Raw genomic sequence first — 23965 nt, 5'->3', positions numbered from 1 at the left:
AAAGGGGAACAGTGATGGCTAGACAGATTGATGGGGTGGAATAAAAGTACATACCACAGTGCTATCACAGCAGCTGTTATAAAACCTGGAGGAAATTAATCACGGTGGCATACTCCCTACTCAAACTGCCTCAGCCACACAGGAATGAGAAGTCGCAGGTGCATGCTTTTGGTAAGTTGGGGGAGATGGGAAGAGCTGACTGCACTACTGTGCAAAAAAATGTGCAAGCAGTCATAGGAGACAGAAGTACAATTCCTAAAAAATGGCAGCAATCAGACTTCTTGTGCGTGAATCAGCTCCTATAACTTTTACATCATCACAGGCATACCATTTTTTCTTTTTTAAACAAACATGCATTCATGTGATGTGTGTCGTTTACCTTCATAACATAAATACTTACCCCATTATTAAACTATTTATGTAATCACTGCCATCCATATGGCCAAACTGGAGTTCTCTGAAAAAAAAAATGCAATCAAGAAGACATGATCAAATATAAGGCAAGCAAGAATTACACACAAATTATTCACACAATTTAACTTCCTTTTCACTCTATTTTATCTGGACTATTAATGAGTTACTGAACATAAATACGGTAATCATAAGATGCAGAACTGCAGAATTGCCTACTAAAGGCATTCCACTTTTACAAACGATTAAACAACCTGTAAGCATGTATATGCATACAAATACACTTATAAAGAATAGTTGTGCAAAGTCTTACCATAACTTTAAATGTCCTTCTCTTCCATGTTGCAGTATTCCAAACTCTTGGGTTTTCCTCTATTGCTGCCTGAACGTCTGGCCAGTATACAAAAGCCTGTAGGCACTGCTAGGTACATAGGATGTCTGATGTTGACCTAGGGAGCATGGGCCATAAAAGTGACATCTACATGTACCTTTCCTCAGAACTGAACACCCCAGTTATACCCCAGTCCCAGGATAGCTGTACAGGCTCTGTGTCATCCAAGAAGAGACCGTTCAGATGGAGAGAAGGGGGTAAGGTGGGAGGGAATGAACACTGCAACATGGATGAGAAAGACATCTATGGTTATGGTAAGATTTTACACAACTATTCTATGTCCTTCTATTCTCATGTTGCAGTATTCCAAACTCTTGGGTGAGTGCCAAAGCTTACAGGGAAGAAGAGGGTGGTGGTATGGAGCTATTCACCACAAAGCCATGCAGGATTGCCCTAGCAAACCCCACTCTGGATCTGGAGACATGATCCAACCTGTAGTGTTTAGTGAAGGTATGGACAGATGACCAAGTAGCTGCCTCTAGATTGGAAGCAGTATCCAATCCTTTGAAGGAGGCCTCAGATGAAGCCATGGCTCAAGTGGAGTGGGCTTTAATTTTGGATTTGAGCAGTTTGCCATGGAATGTACAGCAAAAGGATAAAGCTTTAGAGATACAAACAGAAATGGTCTGCTTTGTCACCGCTTTTCCCAAGGCTCTGGGGTGGAAGGAGACAAACAGTTGGTCTGATTTTGCAATGGCCTTAGTCAAGGTAAAATCTAAGTTGTCTGTGAACATCAATAAAATGTAAGACTCTCTCTCTATCATCTTGGGGATAAGGGAAAAAGGTGGGCAGGTGAACACCCTGATTTATGGATAGCTCATTGACCACCTTGGACATAAAGGAGGGGTTGGTCCTCAGGGTCACACTATCCTTGTGGAACATGAGCAAGGGAGGTGTTGTTATGCGGGTTTGGAGTTATCACACTCTTCTGGCTGATGTCAGGTGCACAAGAAGTACAGTTTTCCAGGTACAATGTTTCAGAGATGCCTTGGAAGCTGGTTCACAGGGGGCAACAGTGAGTTTCTCTAGAATGTAATTCAGATCTCATGGAGGAGGGACCTGCCTGCTGGGGGGTCTGAGGTGTGGTACACCCTTAAGGAACAACTCTGAAGGGAGACAAGAGACTAGAGGAGGATCAAGAGGGAGACGGGCTGAAATAGCAGCAAGGTGTTCTTTAACAGAGTAATATGCCAACCCTACTTGCATGAGTTCACACAGCTAGGACAGCACTAAGGGGACCTCACTCTGCAAAGGGTCTAGCTGTCTTGTTGACACCACATGGAGAACACCTCTTCCACTTACACAAATAAAATGTCCTAGTATTAGGTTTCCTGACCTCCTGCAGGACAGCTAGCATGCCCTCACTGTAAAGGTGTCTAGAAGGGATCAGAATTCTATCACCCACAGGGTTAGATTCAGAGATTCCAGGTGGGGATGGATCAGGGATACCTTTTCTTGTGTGAGAAGGTACACTATATGTGAGGTAAATTGTGGTGATTGCCCCTGGCTAAATGCAGGAGGAGGGGGAACCAATGCTATCTTGGTCAAAAGGGAGACACCAGCAAGATTTCTGGTTTGTCCTGCTGGATCTTCAGCAGGACTTTTTGAAGTAATGGGAAGGGGAGAATGTGTACAGAAACATCCCCTTCCTGAGATGGAGAAGGCATCCACTGCCCTTGCTAATGGACTGGGTAGCCTGGTGCAAAACAGTGGTAGTTGTCAGTGCAGGGGGGGAGACAAACAGATGTATTTGAGGTGTACCCCACCTGGGGACAATGTCCACAAACACATCCCTTGTGAAGCATCTATTCATGGGATTGTGACATGGACCTGCTCAAGGTGTCTGCCTGAATATTCTGAGCTGAAGGGATATAAACTGCCTGCAGGGAGACTCGTTTTGGGCTTCCAGGTCCCAGGCCTGGAGAGCAAGTCTGCAAAGTAAATAGGATTTGGCTCCTCCCTGTTTGTTCACATACCAAAGAAAGTACAGTTGTGAACACTTACCATAAATGTAGATGTTCGAGTGAATTCACTGCTGCAGTCATTACATTTGGGTAATCTGCTGGCAGGTTGCCCTCAGTTGGCCTGAATAACAAAGTCTTGGGTCCTGCGTCGATTGCCGTCTCCTTTTCCATGACATCAGGTCGTCAGGGGTATAAAACATGCAGCCGACACCATTTTAATCATTTTTTCTTGCCCCAGATGTCAGGTGCCCCCCAAATGGGGAGCAAAAATATATATAAATAAACTGTAAATATATAAATGCACCTTAGAAACATAAAATTTACCTTCATCTAGCTTTTGAGTATAGTGAAGGAAAGAAAAGGTATAGAATGGGGGATGGCGTGTGGGTAACCCGGACTGCAACAGTGAATACACTCGAACATCTACATTTATGGTAAGTGTACACAACTGTACTATGTTCTTCGTGTTTCACTGGTGCAGTCATTACATTTGAGTAGAATCCCAAAGCTATGGATGGGAGGATGAAAAGTACAGTTTTGTACCTACCATAAATGTAGATGTTCGAGTGCTAATACAGCTGCAGTCATAACAGATGGGTTCTCCTGCCGTCAGGCGGGTCCTCGGTCGGCCGAATTCCAAAGTCTAGGTCCGGCGTCGGTTGTCGTCGCCTCCTCCCTGACGTCAGTGCGACAGGGGTATAAAAGAACCAGCCGACGCCATTTTCTTCAGTCTTTCTTGCCCCAGATGTCAGGTGCCCCCAGAAGGAAGGCAATACATAAAATAATGTAATAATGCAATGCAATATAATCAAAAAACAGTAGTTGCAAGCAAATACACCATAAAAGAATACCCCTAGAGGGGAAGGTGGGAGGGAAACCTGGACTGCAGCTGTATTAGCACTCGAACATCTACATTTATGGTAGGTACAAAACTGTACTATGTTCATCGTGCATACAGCTGCAGTCATAACAGATAGGAAGAATCCCAAAGCTAAGAAAGGGGTGGTAGGCACTAGGTGGAGCTAGGAGGAGCCAAAATGCCCTGCAATACTGCAGTGGCAAAGCCTGCTCTAGACTTGGAGTATAATGGTAGGTTGTAGGGCTTAGAGAAGGTATGCACAGAACTCCAAGTGGCTGCTTCTAAAATATCCTTGGTAGGAACTCCTCTGAGGAAGGCTGCAGAGGTAGCTGTGGCCCTGGTGGAATGAGTTCTAATGCCTGTAGGTACAGTTTTGCCATGAAAGGAATAGCAAAAGCGTATGCAGTGGGCTATCCATTTTGAGATTGTCTGTTTGGATACTGACTTTCCTTGAGCTCCTACCGCATAGGCCACAAAAAGCTGTTCTGATTTTCTGAAAGGCTTTGTTCTGTCCAAATAATAACGCAGTTGTCTGTGGATGTCCAAGGAATGCAGTAATCTCTCCCCTTTGTTTTGAGGATTAGGATAAAAGTAGGTAAATGTATGGCCTGATTTAAAGCTACCCTGGATACCACTTTAGGCATAAAGGACGGGTTGGTACGTAATGAAACTCTGTCCTGATGGAAGATGATGAAAGGCTGGACAGCCATAAGAGCCTGTAGTTTTGAAACTCTACGAGCTGAAGTGATAGCCAGAAGGAAAGCTGTTTTCCAGGACAAATATTGTAAATCTGATGAGGCAGCTGGTTCAAAAGGGGGCAAAGTCAGTTTTTCCAGAATGAAATTAAGATCCCAAGCAGGTATTGGTTGATTTCTTGGAGGTCTTAATTTCTTAGCCCCTCTGAGGAACTGTCTTAATAGAGGGTGAGAGAATAAAGGTGGATCAGTGTTGTATTCTGCAGAGATGGCTGAGGCATGGATTTTGATGGAGGAGAACCAAAGTCCACTGCTTAGCAGTTCGGCCAAATATTGTAGTATTTGAGGTAAATTCAGTTTTCCAGGGCACTGGCCCTTTTTCTCATTCCAAACACAAAAACGTTTCCATTTTGCAGAGTAAGCTTTTCTAGTTGACGGCCTTCTGGCCTCCAAAATGACATCCTGCACCTCCTTGGAGAGCAGGGCCTGCTGTGATGCTAAGGAATCTTCCATGCGGCTAGATTGAGTGTCTTCAGTTGACTGTGAAGAGTTTTGAAGCTGTGCTGAGTCAGAAGAAGAGGCATTAGAGGCAGGGTCCATGGTGGGGAACGAGTCAGGCTCCTTAGTAGTGGGTACCAGTGTTGCCTTGGCCAGTCCGGAGCAATGAGGATCATCTTTGGTCTGTCTGCTCTGGTCTTCAATAGGACTTTGGGCAGCAGAGGAAGAGGTGGGAAGGCATAAACTGTCATTGATGTCCAACTGAAAGAGAGAGCATCCACTCTCCAGGTCTTTGGATGGAAGATGCTTGAGCAGAATTTTGTTAATTGATGATTTTTGTGGGAGGCAAAGAGATCTATGTCTGGCCTTCCCCATTCTTGGATTATTTCTGTAAAAACCTTTGGATGCAACTTCCATTCGTGTGGATCTGTCATATTCCTGCTTAGGTTGTCTGCCAGTGTGTTTTCCTTGCCTGGCAAGTACTGTGCTTGTAGCTCCATTTTTAAGTCCATGGCCATGTTCCAAAGTGACATGGCCAGTCTGCATAGGGGATAAGAATGTGTTCCTCCCTGCTTGTTTATGTACCACATAACTGTGGTGTTGTCTGTTCTTATCAATAGCTGACCTGGTTGTAGAAGGTCCTTGAAGGCTGTAATAGCATTTATCACTGCTAGCATTTCTTTTTGATTGATGTGAAGGTGCTTTTCTTTCTGGGTCCATTTGCCCTGAATGCACCGGTCTGTCATGTGCGCCCCCCAGGCATAGTCCGAGGCGTCTGTTGTGATGACTTGATTTGCTTGAGGCTTGCTGAATGGAAGACCTGTGTTTGTTTGGCATGCTTGAGCCCACCACAGAAATTCCTTTTGCAGACATGGAATTAGTGGTATCATTGTTTCCAAACTGTGGCTGTGTTGAGACCATATGTTTTTAGGTACCATTGTAGTTTTCTCATATGCAGCTTTGCACATGGGATTAGTAAGATGCAAGATGCCATGAATCCCAGAGCCTGCAGGATTTTCCTTGCAGTCAGCCTGGTGCAATTTGCCAGTGTTCTGAAATATTGAATTAGTTGCCCCTGCTTCTCTGGCGTGAGGTAGGCCATCTGGGTGTTTGTGTCCAAATTGGCACCCAGGAAAATTATCTTCTGAGAGGGTATTAGTCTTGATTTCTCTTTGCTGACTGTGTATCCTAGAGAGTTTAATAACATTATTACATAAGCCAGATGTTTCAGAAGAATGTGTTTGCTGTCCGCTTGGATCAGGCAGTCGTCCAAATAAGGGTATATTTGTATCCCTTGAAGTCTGCAGTAGGCAATTACTGATGCCAGGCATTTCGTGAATACTCTGGGTGCAGTAGATAAACAAAAGGGCAATGCAGAGAATTGATAATGTACTGAACCTGCAAGAAATCTGAGGTATCTTCTGCAATTTTGTCTGATTGGGACATGCAGGTATGCCTCCTTGAGGTCCAATGTTACCAGTCAAGACTCCTTGCCCAGCATGGGAAGAAGTTGCTGTAGAGTGAGCATCTTGAATTTTGGTATGAGTAGGAATGTGTTTAGGATGGAAAGATCCAAAATAGGTCTCCAATCTTTGCCCTTCCTTGGCACCAGAAATAGCCTGGAATAAAAACCTTGACCTTGTTCGTGTGTAGGTACCTCTTGAATAGCTTTCATGTTTATAAGGTCTGAAATTTGCTTTTGTGCCTCTGCCCTTTGTGTGTGTGGCAGGTTTGGCATGCCTATCATTTTTGGAATGGTATGAAAATGGAATTTGTAGCCTCTGTTTGTAATGTTCAGGATCCATTTGTCCTTTGTGACAATATGCCAATTTTTTGAGAATAGTGCCAGCTTTCCTCCTAAGGGTGCTGCCATTTGAGACCTGTTTGGCATGCAAAGGGGAAAGTCATTGGTTTTGCTTTCTGAAAAATTGTGAGTTGTCCTCACCACCTCTTTGTGTAGGAGCTTGCCATTGTCTGCCTCTGTACGAGCCTTGTGTTTGTCCTCTGCCCCTCGGGCGCCTGTATCTGCCTCTTTGGGGTCTGTCTGTGGCAGGAAAGGACCAGTTTTTGGAAGGCCAATTTCTACTAAAACGTGGGGGTTAAACCTGCATAAATTCTTTCACAGTTTGCATTGATTTAGCCTTTTCCTCCATTTTCCGTAATACTTCCTCAGCATTTGCCCCAAATAGTACATCCTTTTGAAGAGGGGCGTCTAGCAATTTAGCTTTGACATGATCAGGCAAGGCTTGTTCCTTGAGCCAAGCATGCCTACGTATGACTGAGCCTGTAACAGCAGCTCTACATGAGGCCTCTAGAGCATCAAAACCACATTGTAAGGTATGTTTACCCACTTGTTCTGCATTATGCATCAAATCCTGCAACTCCTTCATGTCTGGCTGTTCAGGTTGTGACATTTTACTTTTCAATTGAGATAACAGAAACTGTTGGTATTTTAGCATATGAAACTGACAGTTTAAGGCCCTCATGGATAGGGTAGCCGAGGTATATACCTTTTTTCCCCACCTTTCTAAGGATCTGGAATCTCTCTCGGAAGGCAATGGGTTTTTGGCAATGGAGGCCTTAACTCCCTTGGCCCCCTGTGAGATGGTTTCTAGGTCAGCAGCATGGCTTTTGTATAGAAATTGGTGTGAGTCAGGAACCTTGTAGTACCTGTCAGGCTTAACTGGAGCTGGAGGGAGAGAGTCCGGGTTAAGGCAGGCCTCCGAGTAAACATCATCTAGGATGTCCAGGACAGGAGGTATAGTTAGAGGCCTGTGCTGGGGTAACAAAAGAAATTCCCTGAGTATTTTCTTGGACTCTGAATAATCCTGGCCTTCCCAGTGGAAGTGTTCCCTTAAGGTATGCAGAGTTTCACCAAATGAGTAATCCTCAGGGGGGGATACAGAAGGAATAGATTCCTCTGCATCAGAGTCTTCAAAAGGAGAGTAAGACTGTCCCTGATAATCAGAGTGCTCTGAAATAATGGAGCCCTGATCAGAGGAGGGGGAATCTTCCTCCACTCTGGGTCTTTTGTCCGGAGGTGGCTGAGAACCTCTGATTAGAGTAATTAAATCCTCAGCCATTTTAAGCATCTGTTTCGTAGGCATGGGGCCTGGAGATGGGCCCTGTGTAGCTGGTCTCTTAGGGTGCATGGCAGCTTTAGACTTGGTGAAAGCCTTGATGGAGAAAGAAGAGGAAGGTCTGAAGACACCTTGAGTGGAGGTGGACCTGTCCACATTCTGTGTTTCAATGCCAAGTGTGGCTTCGGTATCTGTAGTCAGGGTGTGGGCCGAGGAGCCTGCGACCTCGGGTACAGGAGACACCGCCGAAGATGTGTCGTCGGTAATCAGGGGCTGCGTAGGCGCCTCGCTGAGAACCGGACCACGTGTAGTCGGCTTTGGCATGGTGCCGGTAGAGGCCGCGGACCTCGAGTGTCGGTCCTTGTCTTTACGTTTTTTAGACAAAACCGGAGTCGGAGTATCCGACGACATAGTATAGTTAAATGCTTTCCCAAAATAATGCTGGGCGAACTCCACCCGACGCTTAATAGTGCGTTTGTTGAATGTAGCACAAAAGCGACAGACCGAGATGTTGTGGTCTGGGCCTAAACAAGGTATACAGAGGGAATGGAAATCCTTATGCGGTATTTGCTTCCCACAAGAAATACAATTATTAACTTTGTCTGACATCAGTCTGAGGCAAAAAAAAGTTTCCCCAACGGGGTACTTAAGACTTCGGTTCCAAATTTTTTGTAATCTCAGGAGCTGGCCGACCGGCACTTGCGAACTGCTTCTGCTTCGGGCACCGTGCGGCAAAAAAGACTGAAGAAAATGACGTCGGATGGTTCTTTTATACCCCTGTCGCACTGACGTCAGGGAGGAGGCGACGACAACCGACGCCGGACCTAGACTTTGGAATTCGGCCGACCGAGGACCCGCCTGACGGCAGGAGAACCCATCTGTTATGACTGCAGCTGTATGCACGATGAACATCTAAACAGCATTAGGAGCAGATATAAGGCCCTGCAGGACTGCAGTGGCAAAGCCTGCCCTGGATTTAGAGAAGAGAGGTAAATGATAATGCTTTGTGAATGTATGAACTGAGCTCCAAGTAGCAGCTTCTAGAATGTCTTTGGTTGGGACCACTCTGAGAAAAGCTGCTGAAGTAGAGGCAGCCCTGGTGGAATAGGATTGTATTCCCTTGGGCACAGGTTTACCATGGTGCAAATAGCAGAAACGAATGCAGTGGCTTATCCATTTAGAAATAGTCTGCCCTGATACAGCCTTCCCTTCTGATCCTGCAGCAAATGCTACCAGTAGTTGCTCAGACTTTCTTAGAGATTTTGACCTGTTTAAGTAGAATCTTAGTTGTCTGTGTACATCCAATGAATGCAGAATCCGCTCCCCCTTGTTCTGCGGACTTGGGAAAAATGTTGGCAGGTGAATGGTCTGGTTAAGAGCCACACTGATATCACCTTAGGCATAAAAGAAGGATTGGTCCTGAGGGCCACCTTGTCCGGGTAAAATATAATGAAAGGCTCCACTGCCATGAGAGCCTGTAGTTCTGAAACCCTTCTTGCTGAAGTGACTGTCAAAAGAAAAGCTGTCTTCCAAGATAGAAATTTTATATCCGCAGCAGCTACTGGTTCAAAAGGAGGCAGGGTGAGTTTTTCCAGCACAAAATTGAGGTCCCATGCAGGAGTTGGTGCTCACCTGGGAGGCCTTAAATTTTTGGCCCCTCTGAGATACTGTTTAAGCAGTGGATGAGAAAAGAGGGGAGGCTCTGTGTTGTAATGAGCTGAGATGGCAGAGGCATGAATTTTTATTGAAGAAAAAGATAGGCCCTTGTCAAGCATCTCAGTTAAGTATTGTAACATCTGAGGAATATTGGGCTTTGCTGTGCCTATTCCTTGTGCTTGGTTCCAAGAACAGAATCTCTTCCATTTATCAGCATAATTTTTTTAGTACTAGGCCTTCTGACTTCCAAAATGACATCCATCACAGGTTTACTGAGAGATGTGGTTTGAATAATTAGTTGATTAGCCATGCTGCAAGATTCAGAGTTTGTGTGCAGAATTTGATAGTTCTGCTGAGACAGTAGATGAGGTGTTTGAGGAAGGTGTGACATATTCCTTAGAAGCGGGTAACAGTGCTGGCGAGGCCAGTCCGGAGCAATTAGGATAATTTTTGTTTTTTCTGTCTGACTTTTAGTAAGACCTTGGAGAGTAGAGGCAGAGGGGGAAAGGCATAGACGGATAGGTTTTTCCAGCTGAAGGATAGAGAAAGTACAGTTTTGTACCTACCATAAATGTAGATGTTTGAGTGCTCATACAGCTGTAGTCATTACAGATGGGTTATCCTGCCGTCAGGCAGGTCCTTGGTCGGCCGAATTCCAAAGTCTAGGTCCGGCGTCGGTTGTCGTCGCTTCTTCCCTGACGTCAGTGCGGCAGGGGTATAAAAGAGGCAGCCGACGCCATTTTCTTCAGTTTTTCTTGCCCCAGATGTCAGGTGTCCCCAGAAGGAAGGCAAAACATAAAATTATGCAAACATGCAATGTAGATAAATCAAAAAACAGTAGTTGCAAGCAAATACACCATAAAAGAATACCCCAAATAGGTTGTATGATAAAGGTGTTTGTCATAAGGCCCATCCTAAGAGGGGACGGAGGGGGGGGTAACCTGGACTGCAGCTGTATGAGCACTCAAACATCTACATTTATGGTAGGTACAAAACTGTACTATGTTCATCGTGCATACAGCTGCAGTCATTACAGATGGGTAGAATCCCAAAGCTAAGTAAGGGTGGTAGGCACTAAGTGGAACTAGGAGGGGCAAGGATGCCCTGCAGGACTGCTGTGGCAAAGCCCGCTCTAGATTTTGAGTATAGTGGAAGGTGGTAGTGCTTGGAGAAAGTGTGCACTGAACTCCAAGTAGCTGCTTCCAAAATGTCCTTGGTAGGGACCCCCCTGAGGAAAGCTGCAGAGGTAGCTGTGGCCCTGGTGGAGTGGGATCTGATGTATACAGGCACAGATTTTCCATGAAATGAATAACAAAAGCGTATGCAGTGGGCTATCCATTTTGAAATTGTCTGTTTGGAAATAGCCTTTCCCTGAGCACCTGTAGCATAGGACACAAAGAGCTGCTCAGATTTCCTGAATGGCTTTGTTCTGTCCAAGTAATAACGAAGTTGTCTGTGAATGTCCAAGGAATGTAGTAGTCTCTCCCCTTTGGATTTGGATAAAAGGTAGGTAAGTGGATAGTCTGATTCAAAGCTACACTGGATACTACCTTTGGCATGAAGGTAGGGTTGGTTTGTAAGGAAACTCTGTCTTGATGGAAAATGATGAATGGTTGCACAGCCATGAGGGCCTGTAGTTCCGAAACCCTGCGTGCTGAGGTGATAGCCAGAAGGAAGGCCGTTTTCCATGACAAGTATTGTAGCTCTGTTGAAGAAGCCGGCTCAAAGGGAGGCAGGGTCAGCTTTTCCAATACGAAGTTGAGGTCCCAAGCTGGGACTGGTGGTTTCCTTGGGGGTTTTATATTTTTTGCCCCTCTGAGGAACTGCCTTAATAGAGGATGTGAGAATAAGGGAGGATCTGTGTTGTATTGTGCAGAAATGGCAGAAGCGTGGATCTTGATGGAGGAGAAGGAAAGGCCACTGTTTAACATCTCAGCTAGGTATTGTAAAATTTGAGGTATATTTATTACCCAAGGATTCTGGCCCTTTTCTTGATTACAGGAACAAAATTGTTTCCATTTGGCGGATTAGGCTTTTCTAGTAGAGGGTCTTCTGGCCTCCAAGATGACATCCTGCACCTCCTTGGAGAGGAGAGTCTGTTGGGAAATTAAGGTATTCTCCATGCAGCTAGATTTAGGGTTTTGAGCTGGCTGTGAAGGGTTTTGTAGTTGTGCTGGGACAACAGAAGAGGGACTAGAGGTAGGATCCATGGTGGGGAGTGTGTCAGGCTCTTTAGGAGAGGATACCAGTGTTGTCGTGGCCAGTCTGGAGCAATGAGAATCATTTGTGGCCTCTCTGCTCTGGCTTTTAATAGAACTTTGGTCAGTAGAGGAAGAGGCGGGAAGGCATAGACTGTCAATGTTGTCCAATTGAAAGAGAGTGCGTCCACTTTCCAGGCCTGTGGATGATAGGTCCTTGAACAAAATTTTTTCAACTGGTAATTTCTGTGGGTAGCAAATAGATCTATGTCTGGCTGTCCCCATGCCTGAGTTATCTTTGAGAAAACCTGAGGATGCAACTTCCATTCGTGTGGGTCTGTCATATTTCTGCTTAAGTTGTCCGCCAGTGTGTTTTCCTTCCCTGGCAGGAATTGTGCCTGTAGTTGAATTTGCAATTCCAGTGCTGTGTTCCATAGGGTCATGGCTTGCCTGCACAGGGGGTATGAATGAGTTTCCCCCGGTTTGTTTATGTACCACATGACTGTGGCGTTGTCTGTCCTTATCAATAGCTGGCCTGGATGCAGTAGGTCTTTGAAGGTCATAAGAGCATTTTGCACGGCTAGCATCTCCTTTAGGTTGATGTGTAGGTGCTTCTCTTTTTGGGACCATTTTCCCTGAATGCACTGATCTGCCATGTGTGCTCCGCAGGCGTAGTCTGAGGCATCCGTTGTGATGATTTGAGTTGCTTGAGGTACACAGAAAGGGAGACCCGTGTTTCTTTGGCATGCTTGAGCCCACCACAAAAATTCCTTTTGAAGGCATGGAATGAGTGGTATAATTGTTTCCAAGCTGTGGCTATGTTGAGACCATAAGTTTTTTAGGTACCATTGTAGTTTCCTCATATGCAGCTTTGCACATGGTATTAGTAGGATGCAAGATGCCATGAATCCCAGAGCCTGCAGGACTTTCCTTGCAGTTAGTCTGGTGAAAGCTGCCATTTTGTTGAAGTATTGAGACAGTTGCCCTTGTTGGTCTGGCGTGAGGTAGGCCATCTGGGTGGTTGTATTTAAGCTGGCACCCAGGAAAATTATCTGTTGAGAAGGTATTAGTTTTGATTTCTTTTGTTCACTGTGTATCCCAGGTAGTTTAACAGTTTTATTACAAACGCCAGATGCTGCAATAGAATGTCCTTGCTGTCCGCTTGGATCAGGCAGTCGTCCAGATATGGGTAGATTTGTATTCCTTGTTGTCTGCAGAAGGCAATTACTGATGCCAGGCATTTCGTAAACACTCTGGGCGCAGTAGATAAGCCAAAGGGCAATGCAGAGAATTGGTAATGGGTTGAACCTGCAAGAAATCTGAGGCATCTTCTGCAATCTTGTCTGATAGGGACATGCAGGTATGCCTCCTTGAGGTCCAATGTTAAAGACTCCTTGCCCAGCATGGGAAGAAGCTGCTGTAATGTGAGCATCTTGAATTTTGGCACCTGTAGATATGTGTTTAGGATGGATAGGTCTAATATGGGTCTCCAATCTTTGTCTTTCCTTGGTACCAGGAATAGTCTGGAATTAAAACCTTGACCTTGTTCTTTTGCAGGTACCTCTTGAATCGCTTTCATATCGATGAGAGCAGAAATTTGTCTTTGTGCCTCTGCCCTTTGATTTTGTGGCAGGTTTGGCATGCCTCTCATTTTTGGAAGGGTGTGAAAGTGGAACCTGTAGCCTCTGTCTATAATGTCCAGAATCCATTTGTCTTTTGTAACAATATGCCAGTTTTTTGAAAATAATGCCAGTTTTCCGCCCAAAGGTGCTGCCATTAAAGCTTTGCTTGGCAGGCATAGGGGGAAGTCATTGTGTCTGTTTTCTAAATGACTGTGATCTATCTTCTCCACCTCTTGGGGTTGGTGCTTGCCACTGTCTTGCTCTGTAAGATCCTTGAGGTTGTCCTCTGCCCCTTGGGCATTTGTATCTGCCCCTTTGAGGTCTGTCCGTGGCTGGAAAGGACCAAGTTTTTGAAGGCCAGTTTCTGCTGAAGCGTAGAGGTTGTTCCTGCAAGAAATCTTTCACTGTTTGCATGGATTTCGCTTTTTCCTCCATTTTTTTAAGTACCTCCTCAGCTTTAACACCAAACAATACATCTTTTTGAAGTGGTGCATCTAATAACTTTGCTTTGACATGATCTGGTAAGGTTTGCTCTTTGAGCCAAGCATGTCTACGTATAACAGACCCCGTGACAGCAGCTCTACATGAGGCCTCTAAAGCATCAAAACCACACTGCAAGGTTCGTTTACCCACTTGCTCTGCTCCATGCAACAAATCCTGCAACTCTTTCAAATCTGGTTGTTCTGTCTGTGACATTTTGCTTTTCAACTGAGATAACAAAAACTGATGGTACTTTAACATATGAAACTGAGAGTTTAATGCCCTCATGGTTAAAGTGGCAGATGTATACACCTTTTCCCCCCACCTTTCTAATGCTCTGGAATCCCTCTCTGAAGGTAAAGGGTTTTTAGCAGTAGAGGCCTTTATTCCCTTGAGACCCAAATAGTTTCTGGGTCAGCAGTATGGCTTTTATAAAGGAACTGGTGAGAATCAGGAACCTGGTAATACCTGTCTGGTTGAACAGGGGCTAGAGGTAAAGAATCTGGATTAAGGCTGGCTTCTGCGTACACATCATCCAAAATATCTAAAACAGGAGGGATAGCCAAGGGCCTATGCTGGGGGAGCAGTAAAAATTCCCTGAGTCTTTTCTTGGAATCTGAGTAATGTTGGCCTTCCCAGTGGAAGTGTTCCCTCAATGTATGCAGGGTTTCCCCAAAAGAGTAGTCCTCAGGGGGGGAGAACGAGGGAATAGACTCCTCAGCATCAGAGTCTTCGAAAGGGGAATAGGCATAATCCTGGTCCTCAGAATGGTCTGAGGTAATAGAAGCCTGGTCTGAGGAAGGGTAGTCTTCCTCCAATCTGGGTCTTTTGTCAGAGGGGATTGAGAACCCTGATGAGAGTTATCAAATCCTCAGCCATTTTAAGCATCTGCTTTTTAGGCATGGGGCCTTGAGAGGAGGTCTGAGGACCCTGTTTTTTAGTTTTCATGGCAGCTTTAGATTTAGTGAAGGATTTAATAGAGAAGGTGGAAGGCCTGAAGACACCTTCAGAAATGGCAGGCTTCAGAAATGGCAGGCCTGACTAAATTTTCAGTTTCCAAGAGTGGCGTCGGTAACTGCAGTGGGAATGGAGACCGAGGAGCCTGCGACCTCGGGTACTGAAGTCACCGGTAAAATAGTTTCATCGGTAGTCAGGGGCTGCGTAGGCGCCTCGCTGAGAACCGGAGAACTGGTAGTCGGCCTAAGCGTGGTCTCAGTACTCGGTCCAGACCTCGGATGTCGGTCATTACCTTTGCGTCTTTTGCTTAAAACTGGTGTCGGTGTATCCGACGACATGATATAATTAAATTTTTTGCCAAAATAATGAAGGGCGAACTCTGCCCGGCGCTTAATAGTGCGCTTGTTGAACCTAGCACAAAAACGGCAGGCCGAGACGTCGTGGTCTGGCCCTAAGCAAGGTATACAGAAAGAGTGTAAATCCTTATGCGGTATTTGCTAACCACAAGAAATGCAATTATTAACTTTGTCTGACATCGGTCTGAGGCAAGAAAAGTTTCCCCAATGGGGTACTTAGCTTTAAAGAAGACTTCGGCTGAAATACTTTTGTAAATTTCAGGAGCTGGCCGACCGGCACTTGCGAACTGCTTCTGCTTCGGGCACCGCGCGGCAAGAAAGACTGAAGAAAATGGCGTCGGCTGCCTCTTTTATACCCCTGCCGCACTGACGTCAGGGAAGAAGCGACGACAACAGACGCCGGACCTAGACTTTGGAATTCGGCCGAACGAGGACCCGCCTGACGGCAGGATAACCCATCTGTAATGACTGCAGCTATATGCACGATGAACATTCTACTTTCCATGCTTTTTTGTGATGAGTTCTTGTGCAGAATTTGTCCAACGGATAGTTTTGGGGAGAGGCAAATAGATCTATGTCTGGGCTTCCCCATGTCAATGTTAACATACTGAAGATTTGTGGATCCAGTTTCCATTCGTGGGGGTCCATAAAATTTCTGCTTAGGTCGTCTGCCAGAGTATTTTGCATTCCTGGTAGGAATTGAGCTTGAAGATGTATTTGGTAAGTCAAGGCTGTGTTCCACAAGGCCATGGCTAGTCTGCAAAGAGGGGAGGAATGGGTACCCCCCTGCTTGTTTATGTACCGCATAACTGTGGTGTTGTCAGTCTTTATCAGTAGTTGTCCTGGATGAAGCAAGTCCTTGAAGGCTGTCAGAGCATTTTGAACAGCTAGCATTTCTTTCTGGTTGATATGCAGATGCATTTGGTTTGGGCTCCATTTGCCCTGAATGCATCTCCCTGCCAGGTGGGCCCCCCAAGAATAGTCTGTCTGTAGTTAGGGTTTGGGGAACGGGGGGTAGAGTGAATGACAGTCCCTTGTTTTGGTGACATGTTTCTACCCACCAAAGAAACTCCTGTTGTAGGCAGGGAATGAGGAATCATTGTTTCCAGGCTGTGACAATGAGGACTCCATAAAATTTTTAGGTACCAGTGAAGTCTCCTCATATGCAGTTTCGCATATGGAATTAGTAGAATGCAGGATGCCATGAACCCCAAAGCCTGCAGAATTTGTCTTGCAGATAACTGGGTTTTGTTGCCATTTGTTTGAAGTACGTTGTCAATTGCATTTGTTTGTCTGGAGTGAGGTAAGCAATCTGGGCAGTTGTATTCAAGCTTGCACCCAGGAATGTAATTATTTAAGAGGGTACCAGTTGTGATTTCTTTTCGTTTATGGTGCACCCTAGGCATGCTACAAGCCTTTTTAAGAATGCCAGATGTTGAAGAAGAGCTTCCTTGTCCTCTGCCTGAATGAGACAATCGTCCAGATAAGGATAAATTTGAATGTTTCTTTGTCTGCAGAATGCAATTACTGGTGCCAGACCCTGGGCGCAGTAGATAAGCCAAAGGGCAGAGAATTAGTAATGCAAAAAACCTGCTTTGAAGCGGAGGTATCTTCTGCATGATTCCCTTATTGGGATATGCAAGTATGCCTCTTTAAAGTCTAGAGTTACTAACCAAGCATTCTTGCCTAGCATAGGCAGTAGCTGTTGTAAGGTCAGCATTTTGAAATTTGGAATGTCCAGGAACATGTTCAAAATCGGTAAGTCCAGTTTTGGATGCCATGAATTGTCTGGGTACCAGGAAAAATCTTGAATAAAATCCTTGTCCTTTTTCCTTTTCTGGTACCGGTTGAATAGCCCCCATATGCATGAGGGACATGACTTGTTTCTGGGCCTCTGCCCACTGGTTTTGTGGCAGATCTGGCCATCTGTTTGGAATTGGCAAAGTATGGAAATGAAATCTGTACCCCTGGGATACTATGTTTAATAACCACTTGTCCTGGGTAATTAACTGCCAATTTTGAGCATGAAGTGCTAGTTTTCCCCCCCAAGGGGGCTGCCAAAAGATAAGTGCTTAGAGATGGTTGAGGAAAGTCATTGAGACTGCTTACTGTAGGGTTGTGCTTTGTTTCCTCCAGATTTGGAGGTGGAGGCACCCCGTTGCTTTGACCTGTAAGAACCCTGTGATTGATATCTGGAGCCTTTTGAGCACCTGGGTTTGCCCTGAGTGGCTCTGTTGGACACAGGTAAGGACCAATTTTTAGTAGGCCAGTGCCTACTGAACCTGGGTGGCTGCACTTGCAAGAAATCTTTTACAGTTTGCATAGATTTAGCTTTATCTTCCATTTTCTTTAAAACCTCTTCTGCCTTATTACCAAACAGAGATTCATGCTGCAAAGGGGCATCCAACAATTTAGCTTTAACATGATCAGGCAGATTTTGCTCCTTGAGCCAGGCATGCCTTCTAATCAGAGATCCAATAATGGTGGCCCTACAAGAGGCCTCCAAGGAATCAAAACCACATTGCAAAGTATGCTTTCCAACCTGTTCTGCTGAATGCAATAAATCCCAAAACTCTATTTTCCACACAATCAAAAATCAACATCATTTTCTGTTTCAGTAAGCCCATAACATGCTGTTGATATTTAAGCATATGAAACTGGCAGTTTAAAGCCCTGATTGCAGAGGTTGCAGACGTATAAACCTTCTTACCCCATCTAACCAGTGCCCTGGAATCTCTAACAGAAGGGGTAGGATTTTTGGCTGTAGAAGCCTTAACACCCTTGGGACCCTGAGAAATAGTCTCAGGATCAGCAGCAGGATTTTTGAAAAGAAATTTGTGAGAGTCAGGAACCCTGTAATATCTGTCTGGATTACTAGGAGCCAGAGGAAGGGAATCAGGAGCCATGCTTGATTCCGAGAACACATCATCAACAATGTCTAATACAGGAGGTATTGCCAAAGGCCTATGCTGAGGAAGAAGGAGGAAATCCCTAAGCCTCTTTTTTGATTCAGAGATGTCCTGACTCTCCCAGTGAAAATGTTCCCTTAAAGTATGCAAAGTCTCTCTAAAAGAGTAATCCTCAGGAGGAGATGCGGATGGGATGGATTCCTCTGCATCAGAATCCTCATAGGGTGGAATAGAAAATTCCTGATCAGAAGAAATGGAAACCTGATCTGAAGATTCATAATCAGTGCCTTGCCTAGGCCTCTTAGCAAGGGGGGGGGGGGTTGGGAATCCCTGATCAAGGTAATTAAATCCTCAACCATTTTGATCATCTGCTTTTTAGGCATAAGGGCCTGAGCACGTGGCTCATGTGTCGGTTTTTTAGACATAGAAGTTGTTTTCGACCTTGTTTTTGTTGCTGGCGTCGGTTTAATATAAAAATGTTGAGGCCTGAAAACACCCTCAGAAGCCGGTGCCTGCTCAGCGGCTCCGCCCCATCCAAGGGAGAGACATCCGCGGGTTCAATACTTTGTGAATCTCGCAGCATACCGGACTCCGAATGGGTCTCAGTAGAGGCCTGCGACTCAAAAGTAGCGGGTATCAGGGGCTACGAAAGCACCTCACTGAGTACCGGCGAACTGGCGACTGGCTTAGGAGAAACTTCGTCATTGGTTTTGGACCTCAACGGTCTGTCTCTTTTTCCTTGCGTTTTTTGTGAACTCCGGTAGTCGGATTGCTAACCGACGACATTTCAATGTAGTTAAATCTTGAACGAAAATATTTAGAAGCAAAAATATACCGACGCTTAATAGTGCGTTGGTTAAATTTAGCACAAAACCGACAGCAAGGCACGTTGTGATCAGGGCCTAGGCAAGGAATACAGTACAAATGAAAATCTTTATGAGGTATTTGCTTCCCACAAGTAATGCAATTATTAACTTTTACTGACATCGGTAAGGAGCAAGAAAAAATTTCCCCAATGGGGTATTTAGCTTTAGTTTGAATACTTTGGTGCTGAAACTCGAATACGAAAATTTCAGGAGTCGGCCGACCGGCACTTGCGAACTGCTTCTGCTTTGGGCACCGTGCGGCAAGAAAGACTGATTAAAATGGCGTTGGCTGCATGTTTTATACCCCTGACGACCTGACGTCATGGAAGAGGAGACAGCAACCGACGCAGGACCCAAGACTTCGTTATTCAGGCCGACTGAGGGCAACCTGCCAGCAGATTACCCAAATGTAATGACTGCAACAGTGAAACACGAAGAACATATGTAGTACTGTCTGTGAACAACTTCAGGGGCCCTTGTTTTAGGGCAAGAAGAAAGGCTGTCAGGGAACATATGATTGGTCTCATTTCCCTGGGGTTGATGTGTTCCCACCTGAAGGTGTGGTACCAGGTACCCTGCACTTTCAGGCTGCCCAGAGTAGCCTCCAAGCTCAGATCTGAAGCAACTGTGTACATCTCCTGGACGGGGGGGGGGGGTTTCAGTGGAAGTCCTGGGTTGAGCATAACTTGGTTTAACCACCACAGAATCTTCTTCCTCAGACATGGGAGGAACGGGATGACAAAGACAATAGGTGTGAGTGTTGGGTCCATTTGGACTTGAGGTACCACTCCAATTTTCTCATGTAGAGTCTTGCCAGAGGTAGCATGGGAATAGTGGAGGCCATGTAACCCAGTAGCCTGAGGTATTGTCTGGTTGTCAAAGCCTTGGCTTTGAGGATGGAGGCCAGGTAATGGGTCAGGGTTTCCACTTTCTGGGGTGGGAGGAATGCCCTCATAACCATTGTCCTTATTCTGCTCCCCAGGAAAACTTGGTCCAGAGAAGGGCTCAGGTTGGGCTTGGGAAATTTATGTTGAATCCCAGGGCCTGCAGGAGGGAGATGACTTTGTGGAGTTAGCTCTTCAGGGATCTGGAGCATTCTGCCTTAATCAGGAGGTCATCTAGGTATGGAAAATTTTGGAAAAAGGGTTTGAAGAGTAAGCATGTTAAAGGTGGGGACCTGCAAGAACAGGTTGAGGTGAGAGAGATGCAGGATAGGCCTCCAGGGCCCATTCTTACTGGGCACCAGGAAAAGTCTTGAATAAAACCCCTTTTCTTTCTGCCAGAGGAACCAGTTGTATGGTTCCTTGAGAAAGGAGGCTGTCCATGACTGGCTGGAAAAGGTGGAGTTTGTGTTTGGGTGGCCGGGGGATCTCTCTGGGAGAAGGGGGAATGACCCAGGACATAAAATAGCCCTTTACTATGATGGAGAGGATCCACCTGCCTGAGGTAATGAATTTCCAAAGGAGCAGACAGTGAGAGAGATTTAGGGACAGGGGAATGGAGTATGGGGGGGGGGGGTAGTGAAGGCAGGCAGCCACAGGCTTCCTGCCCTGTCCTGAAAGGGAGTTTTCTGGACAGGAGTTTGAGCAGACTTAGAAAGGGTCTTCTGTTTCCTTGCATCTTTCCTGCCAATAGCATGGGAAGCTGGAGCAGAGTGTTTCCTAATGACCTGTGTCTTTGATGGATAGTTCCAGTGAAATTTGAGAATAGGGGAGACTAACAGATGTTTAAGGTCTTGCAGCTCCTTCCCTTTCTGCTGAAGGGCCTTAAATAGCTCAGCCACTTTAGACCCAAAAAGGGCAGAGTTATCTGGAAGTGCATCCGATAATTTTGGCATAATGTCATCGGGCAAGGGCTGAAGCCTTAACCAAGAATATCATCTTAGGATTGAAGCTGAGGCAGCTGATCTTGCAGAGGCTTCTGCAGCATCACAGCTGCAATGAATAGAATGCCTAGTGACTTGTAATGAGAGATTAATGAGGCTAGAGTCTGGAAGGTCAGCTAAGAGTTTGGTGACCTGGGTCAAAAGAGCCAAGGTATACTTAGACATGTGTATCTCGTAATTTACTGCCCTGAAGGCCAGGGTAGAGGAAGTGTAGACTTTTTTACCAAGGTGCTCCATGGCCTTACTGTCCTTGTCAGTGGGGAGGACTGAAAAGATGGCAGTAATTTGGATGGCTTGTCTGCAGAGACTGACACACTGGCAGGGTCAGCTACAGAGCATTTGATCAGAAACTTTGCCCCCTCAGGGACCTTGTAGAACCTGTCAGGCCTCCTGGGAGTAGGTGGTTGAGAATCAGGGTTAACTGAGGCAGCACTGAAAGCATCCAAGAAAGCTGGTAACAGGGGAGGTCTGCAGGAGGAGGAGGGGTCTCCATCTGCAAGAGCTCATAATATCTTTTCTGTACCTCAGACATTTCACAGGAATCCCACTTAGAAAACAGCCTCATTTTGGAAATTGTCACCCCAAAGGTGAGGTCTTCTCCTGGGGAATCAGCCTCTACATATTCGTCCTCTGGAAAAGCATATCCAAAAGGAGAAGGAATCTGGGGAATCCCCAGCATCAGCTAGGATGACATCCTCAACCTGAGGCCTGGGACTAATAAGAGGAGGGCTGGCCTGTGGGGATCCAGGCACAGCAGGCCTCAGGGCCATAAAGGCATTAAATAGGCTCTGTGAAAAAGTCTGACAACCTGGTTGGCTTTCAGGAGAGGGGGAGAGAGGCTTGGTCTTGGATTTCTTTCTCAATGAAGGCCTAGGAGACGTAGGCCCTGTGGAAGGCCTAGTGTCTGAAGAAGGCCTAGGATCAGTGGACTGGGAAGCAGAGGAAAGGGCCGTCTGGGCAGCCGTAGGAAAGTACAGTTGTGTACACTTACCATAAATGTAAATGTTTGAGTGTATTCACTGTTGCAGTCATTACATTTGGGTTATCTGCCTGCAGGGTAGCCCTCAGTCCGGCCTGAATACCAGAGTCTTGGATTCCTGCATCGGATGCTGTCCCTCCTTCCATGACATCAGGTCGTCAGGGGTATAAAACATGCAGCCGATGCCATTACATTAGTTTTTCTTGCCCCAGATGTCAGGTGACCCATGCAATTATATGTTATGTTACACCTCTAACAAAAAGCAAATACACCAAACAAGAAGGAAAGGTAGAGGCAAGAGAAGTCAGGGGGTTGGAGGGAGGGTAACCAGGACTGCAACAATGAATACACTCGAACATCTACATTTATGGTAAGTATACACAACTGTACTAATTTCTTCGTGTTTCACTGTTGCAGTCATTACATTTGGGTAGATTCCCAAAGCTAAGGAAGGGAGGAGGAAGTTAGAGAGCATTAGGACCAGCTATTAAGCCTTGCAATACTGAAGTGGCAAAACTAGCTCTGGATTTAGAAAAAATAGGCATGTGGTAATGCTTGGTGAAGGTATTAACAGAGCTGCAGGTAGCAGCTTCTAGGATGTCCCTGGTAGGGACCCCTCTGAGAAAGGTTGTAGAGGTAGATGCAGCCCTGGCTGAATGTGGTCTTATCCCCTGTGGGATAGGTTTTCCATGGTGCTTATAGCAAAAATTAATTCAATGGGCTGTCCATTTAGAAATGGTTTGCTTTGAAATGGCCTTCCCCTCTGCCCCTCCAGCAAAGGCAACTAGCAGCTGTTCAGATTTTCTGAGGCTTAGTCCTGTCCAAATAAAATCTAAGTTGTCTGTGCACGTCCAAAGAGTGCAGAATTCGTTCTCCTTTGTTTCGTGGATTAGGAAAAATGGTAGGCAAATGAATGGACTGATTTAAGGCCACACTAGACACCACCTTGGGCATAAAGGAAGGATTGGTCCTGAGGGAAACCCTGTTTGCATGGAAGATAATGAAAGGCTCCACTGCCATGAGGGCCTGTAATTCAGACACTCTTCTTTCTGAAGTGATGGCTAGAAGGAAGGCTGTTTTCCAAGAAAGGAATTTCAACTCCACAGTTGCAGCTGGATCAAATGGAGGGAGAGTGAGCTTTTCCAATACAAAGTTAAGGTCTCAGGCTGGAGTAGGGGCTCGCCTGGGGGGTCTTAAATTTTTAGCCCCTCTGAGGAATTGCTTTAACAGGGGGTGAGATAAGAGGGGTGGATTCAGTATTATAATATGCTGAAATTGCAGAAGCATGAATTTTAATTGATGAGAAGGATAGGCCCCTTGTGCAGCATTTCTTTTAAGTACTAAAGAATATGAGGTAAACTGGGCACCGCAGTGCCCATACCCTAGGTCTGGCTCCAGGAACAGTATCTTTTCCACTTTTCAGCACAGGATTTTCTAGTACTAGGTCTCCTTGCTTCCAGAATGACCTCTAGCACCTGCTTACTGAGGGATGCTATTGGAGAGCTCAAGGAATTAGCCAGGCTGCAAGGTTCAGGGTTTGAAGCTGAGGGTGCAGAATCTGGCCTGTCTGCTGGGACAGCAGGGAAAGTGTCTGAGGTAGGTGCCATGGATCCAGCAGCATCATGCTGCGCAAGAGGGGGTACCAGTGCTGGCAAGGCCAGTCTGGTAAATAAGAATTGTCCTTGGTCTGTCCTGTTTGATCTTTAGCAGAACCTTCGAGAGGAGAGGCAGAGGGGGAAAGGCATAAACAGAGAGGCTTTCCCAGGTGAAGGACAGGGCATCCACTTTTCAGTTTTGACTGTAGGGAGTCCTTGTGCAGGATTTGTCCAACTGGTAGCTCTGGGGGAAGGCAAACAGGTCCATCTCTGGAGTCCCCCATTTGTTCCTCAAGAGGATGAATATTTTTGGTTCCAGTTTCTATTCGTGTGGGTCCATGAGATTTCTGCTTAGGTCGTCTACCAGTGAATTTAGCTTGCCTGGCAGGATTTGAGCTTGTAGGTGCACTTGGTAGCTCATGGCTGTGTTCCACAGAGCCATGGCTAGTCTGCACAGAGGGTACGAGTGGGTTCCCCCCCTGCTTGTTTATGTACCACATAACTGTGGTGTTGTCTGCCTTTACCAATAATTGTCCTGGAAGGATGTAGTCCTTGAAGGCTGTC

At 45.8% G+C, this 23965-nt stretch overlaps 1 protein-coding gene across 1 annotated transcript in view; it reads right to left on the bottom strand.

Moving 5' to 3' along the window:
• Positions 1-23965, bottom strand: part of TMX3 (thioredoxin related transmembrane protein 3) — a 1593937-nt gene that overhangs the window by 124390 nt on the left and 1445582 nt on the right. Inside the window, exon 13 of the mRNA XM_044067138.1 lies at positions 401-457. Within this exon, the coding sequence (XP_043923073.1) occupies positions 401-457 (57 nt within the window). The remainder of the gene's footprint in view (positions 1-400; positions 458-23965) is intronic.

Source organism: Protopterus annectens, chromosome 3.part1 (assembly GCF_019279795.1).
Source record: "Protopterus annectens isolate FY-2018-M chromosome 3.part1, PAN1.0, whole genome shotgun sequence".
NCBI lineage: Eukaryota > Metazoa > Chordata > Ceratodontiformes > Protopteridae > Protopterus > Protopterus annectens.
This window is presented reverse-complemented; position numbering and strand designations above follow the sequence as displayed.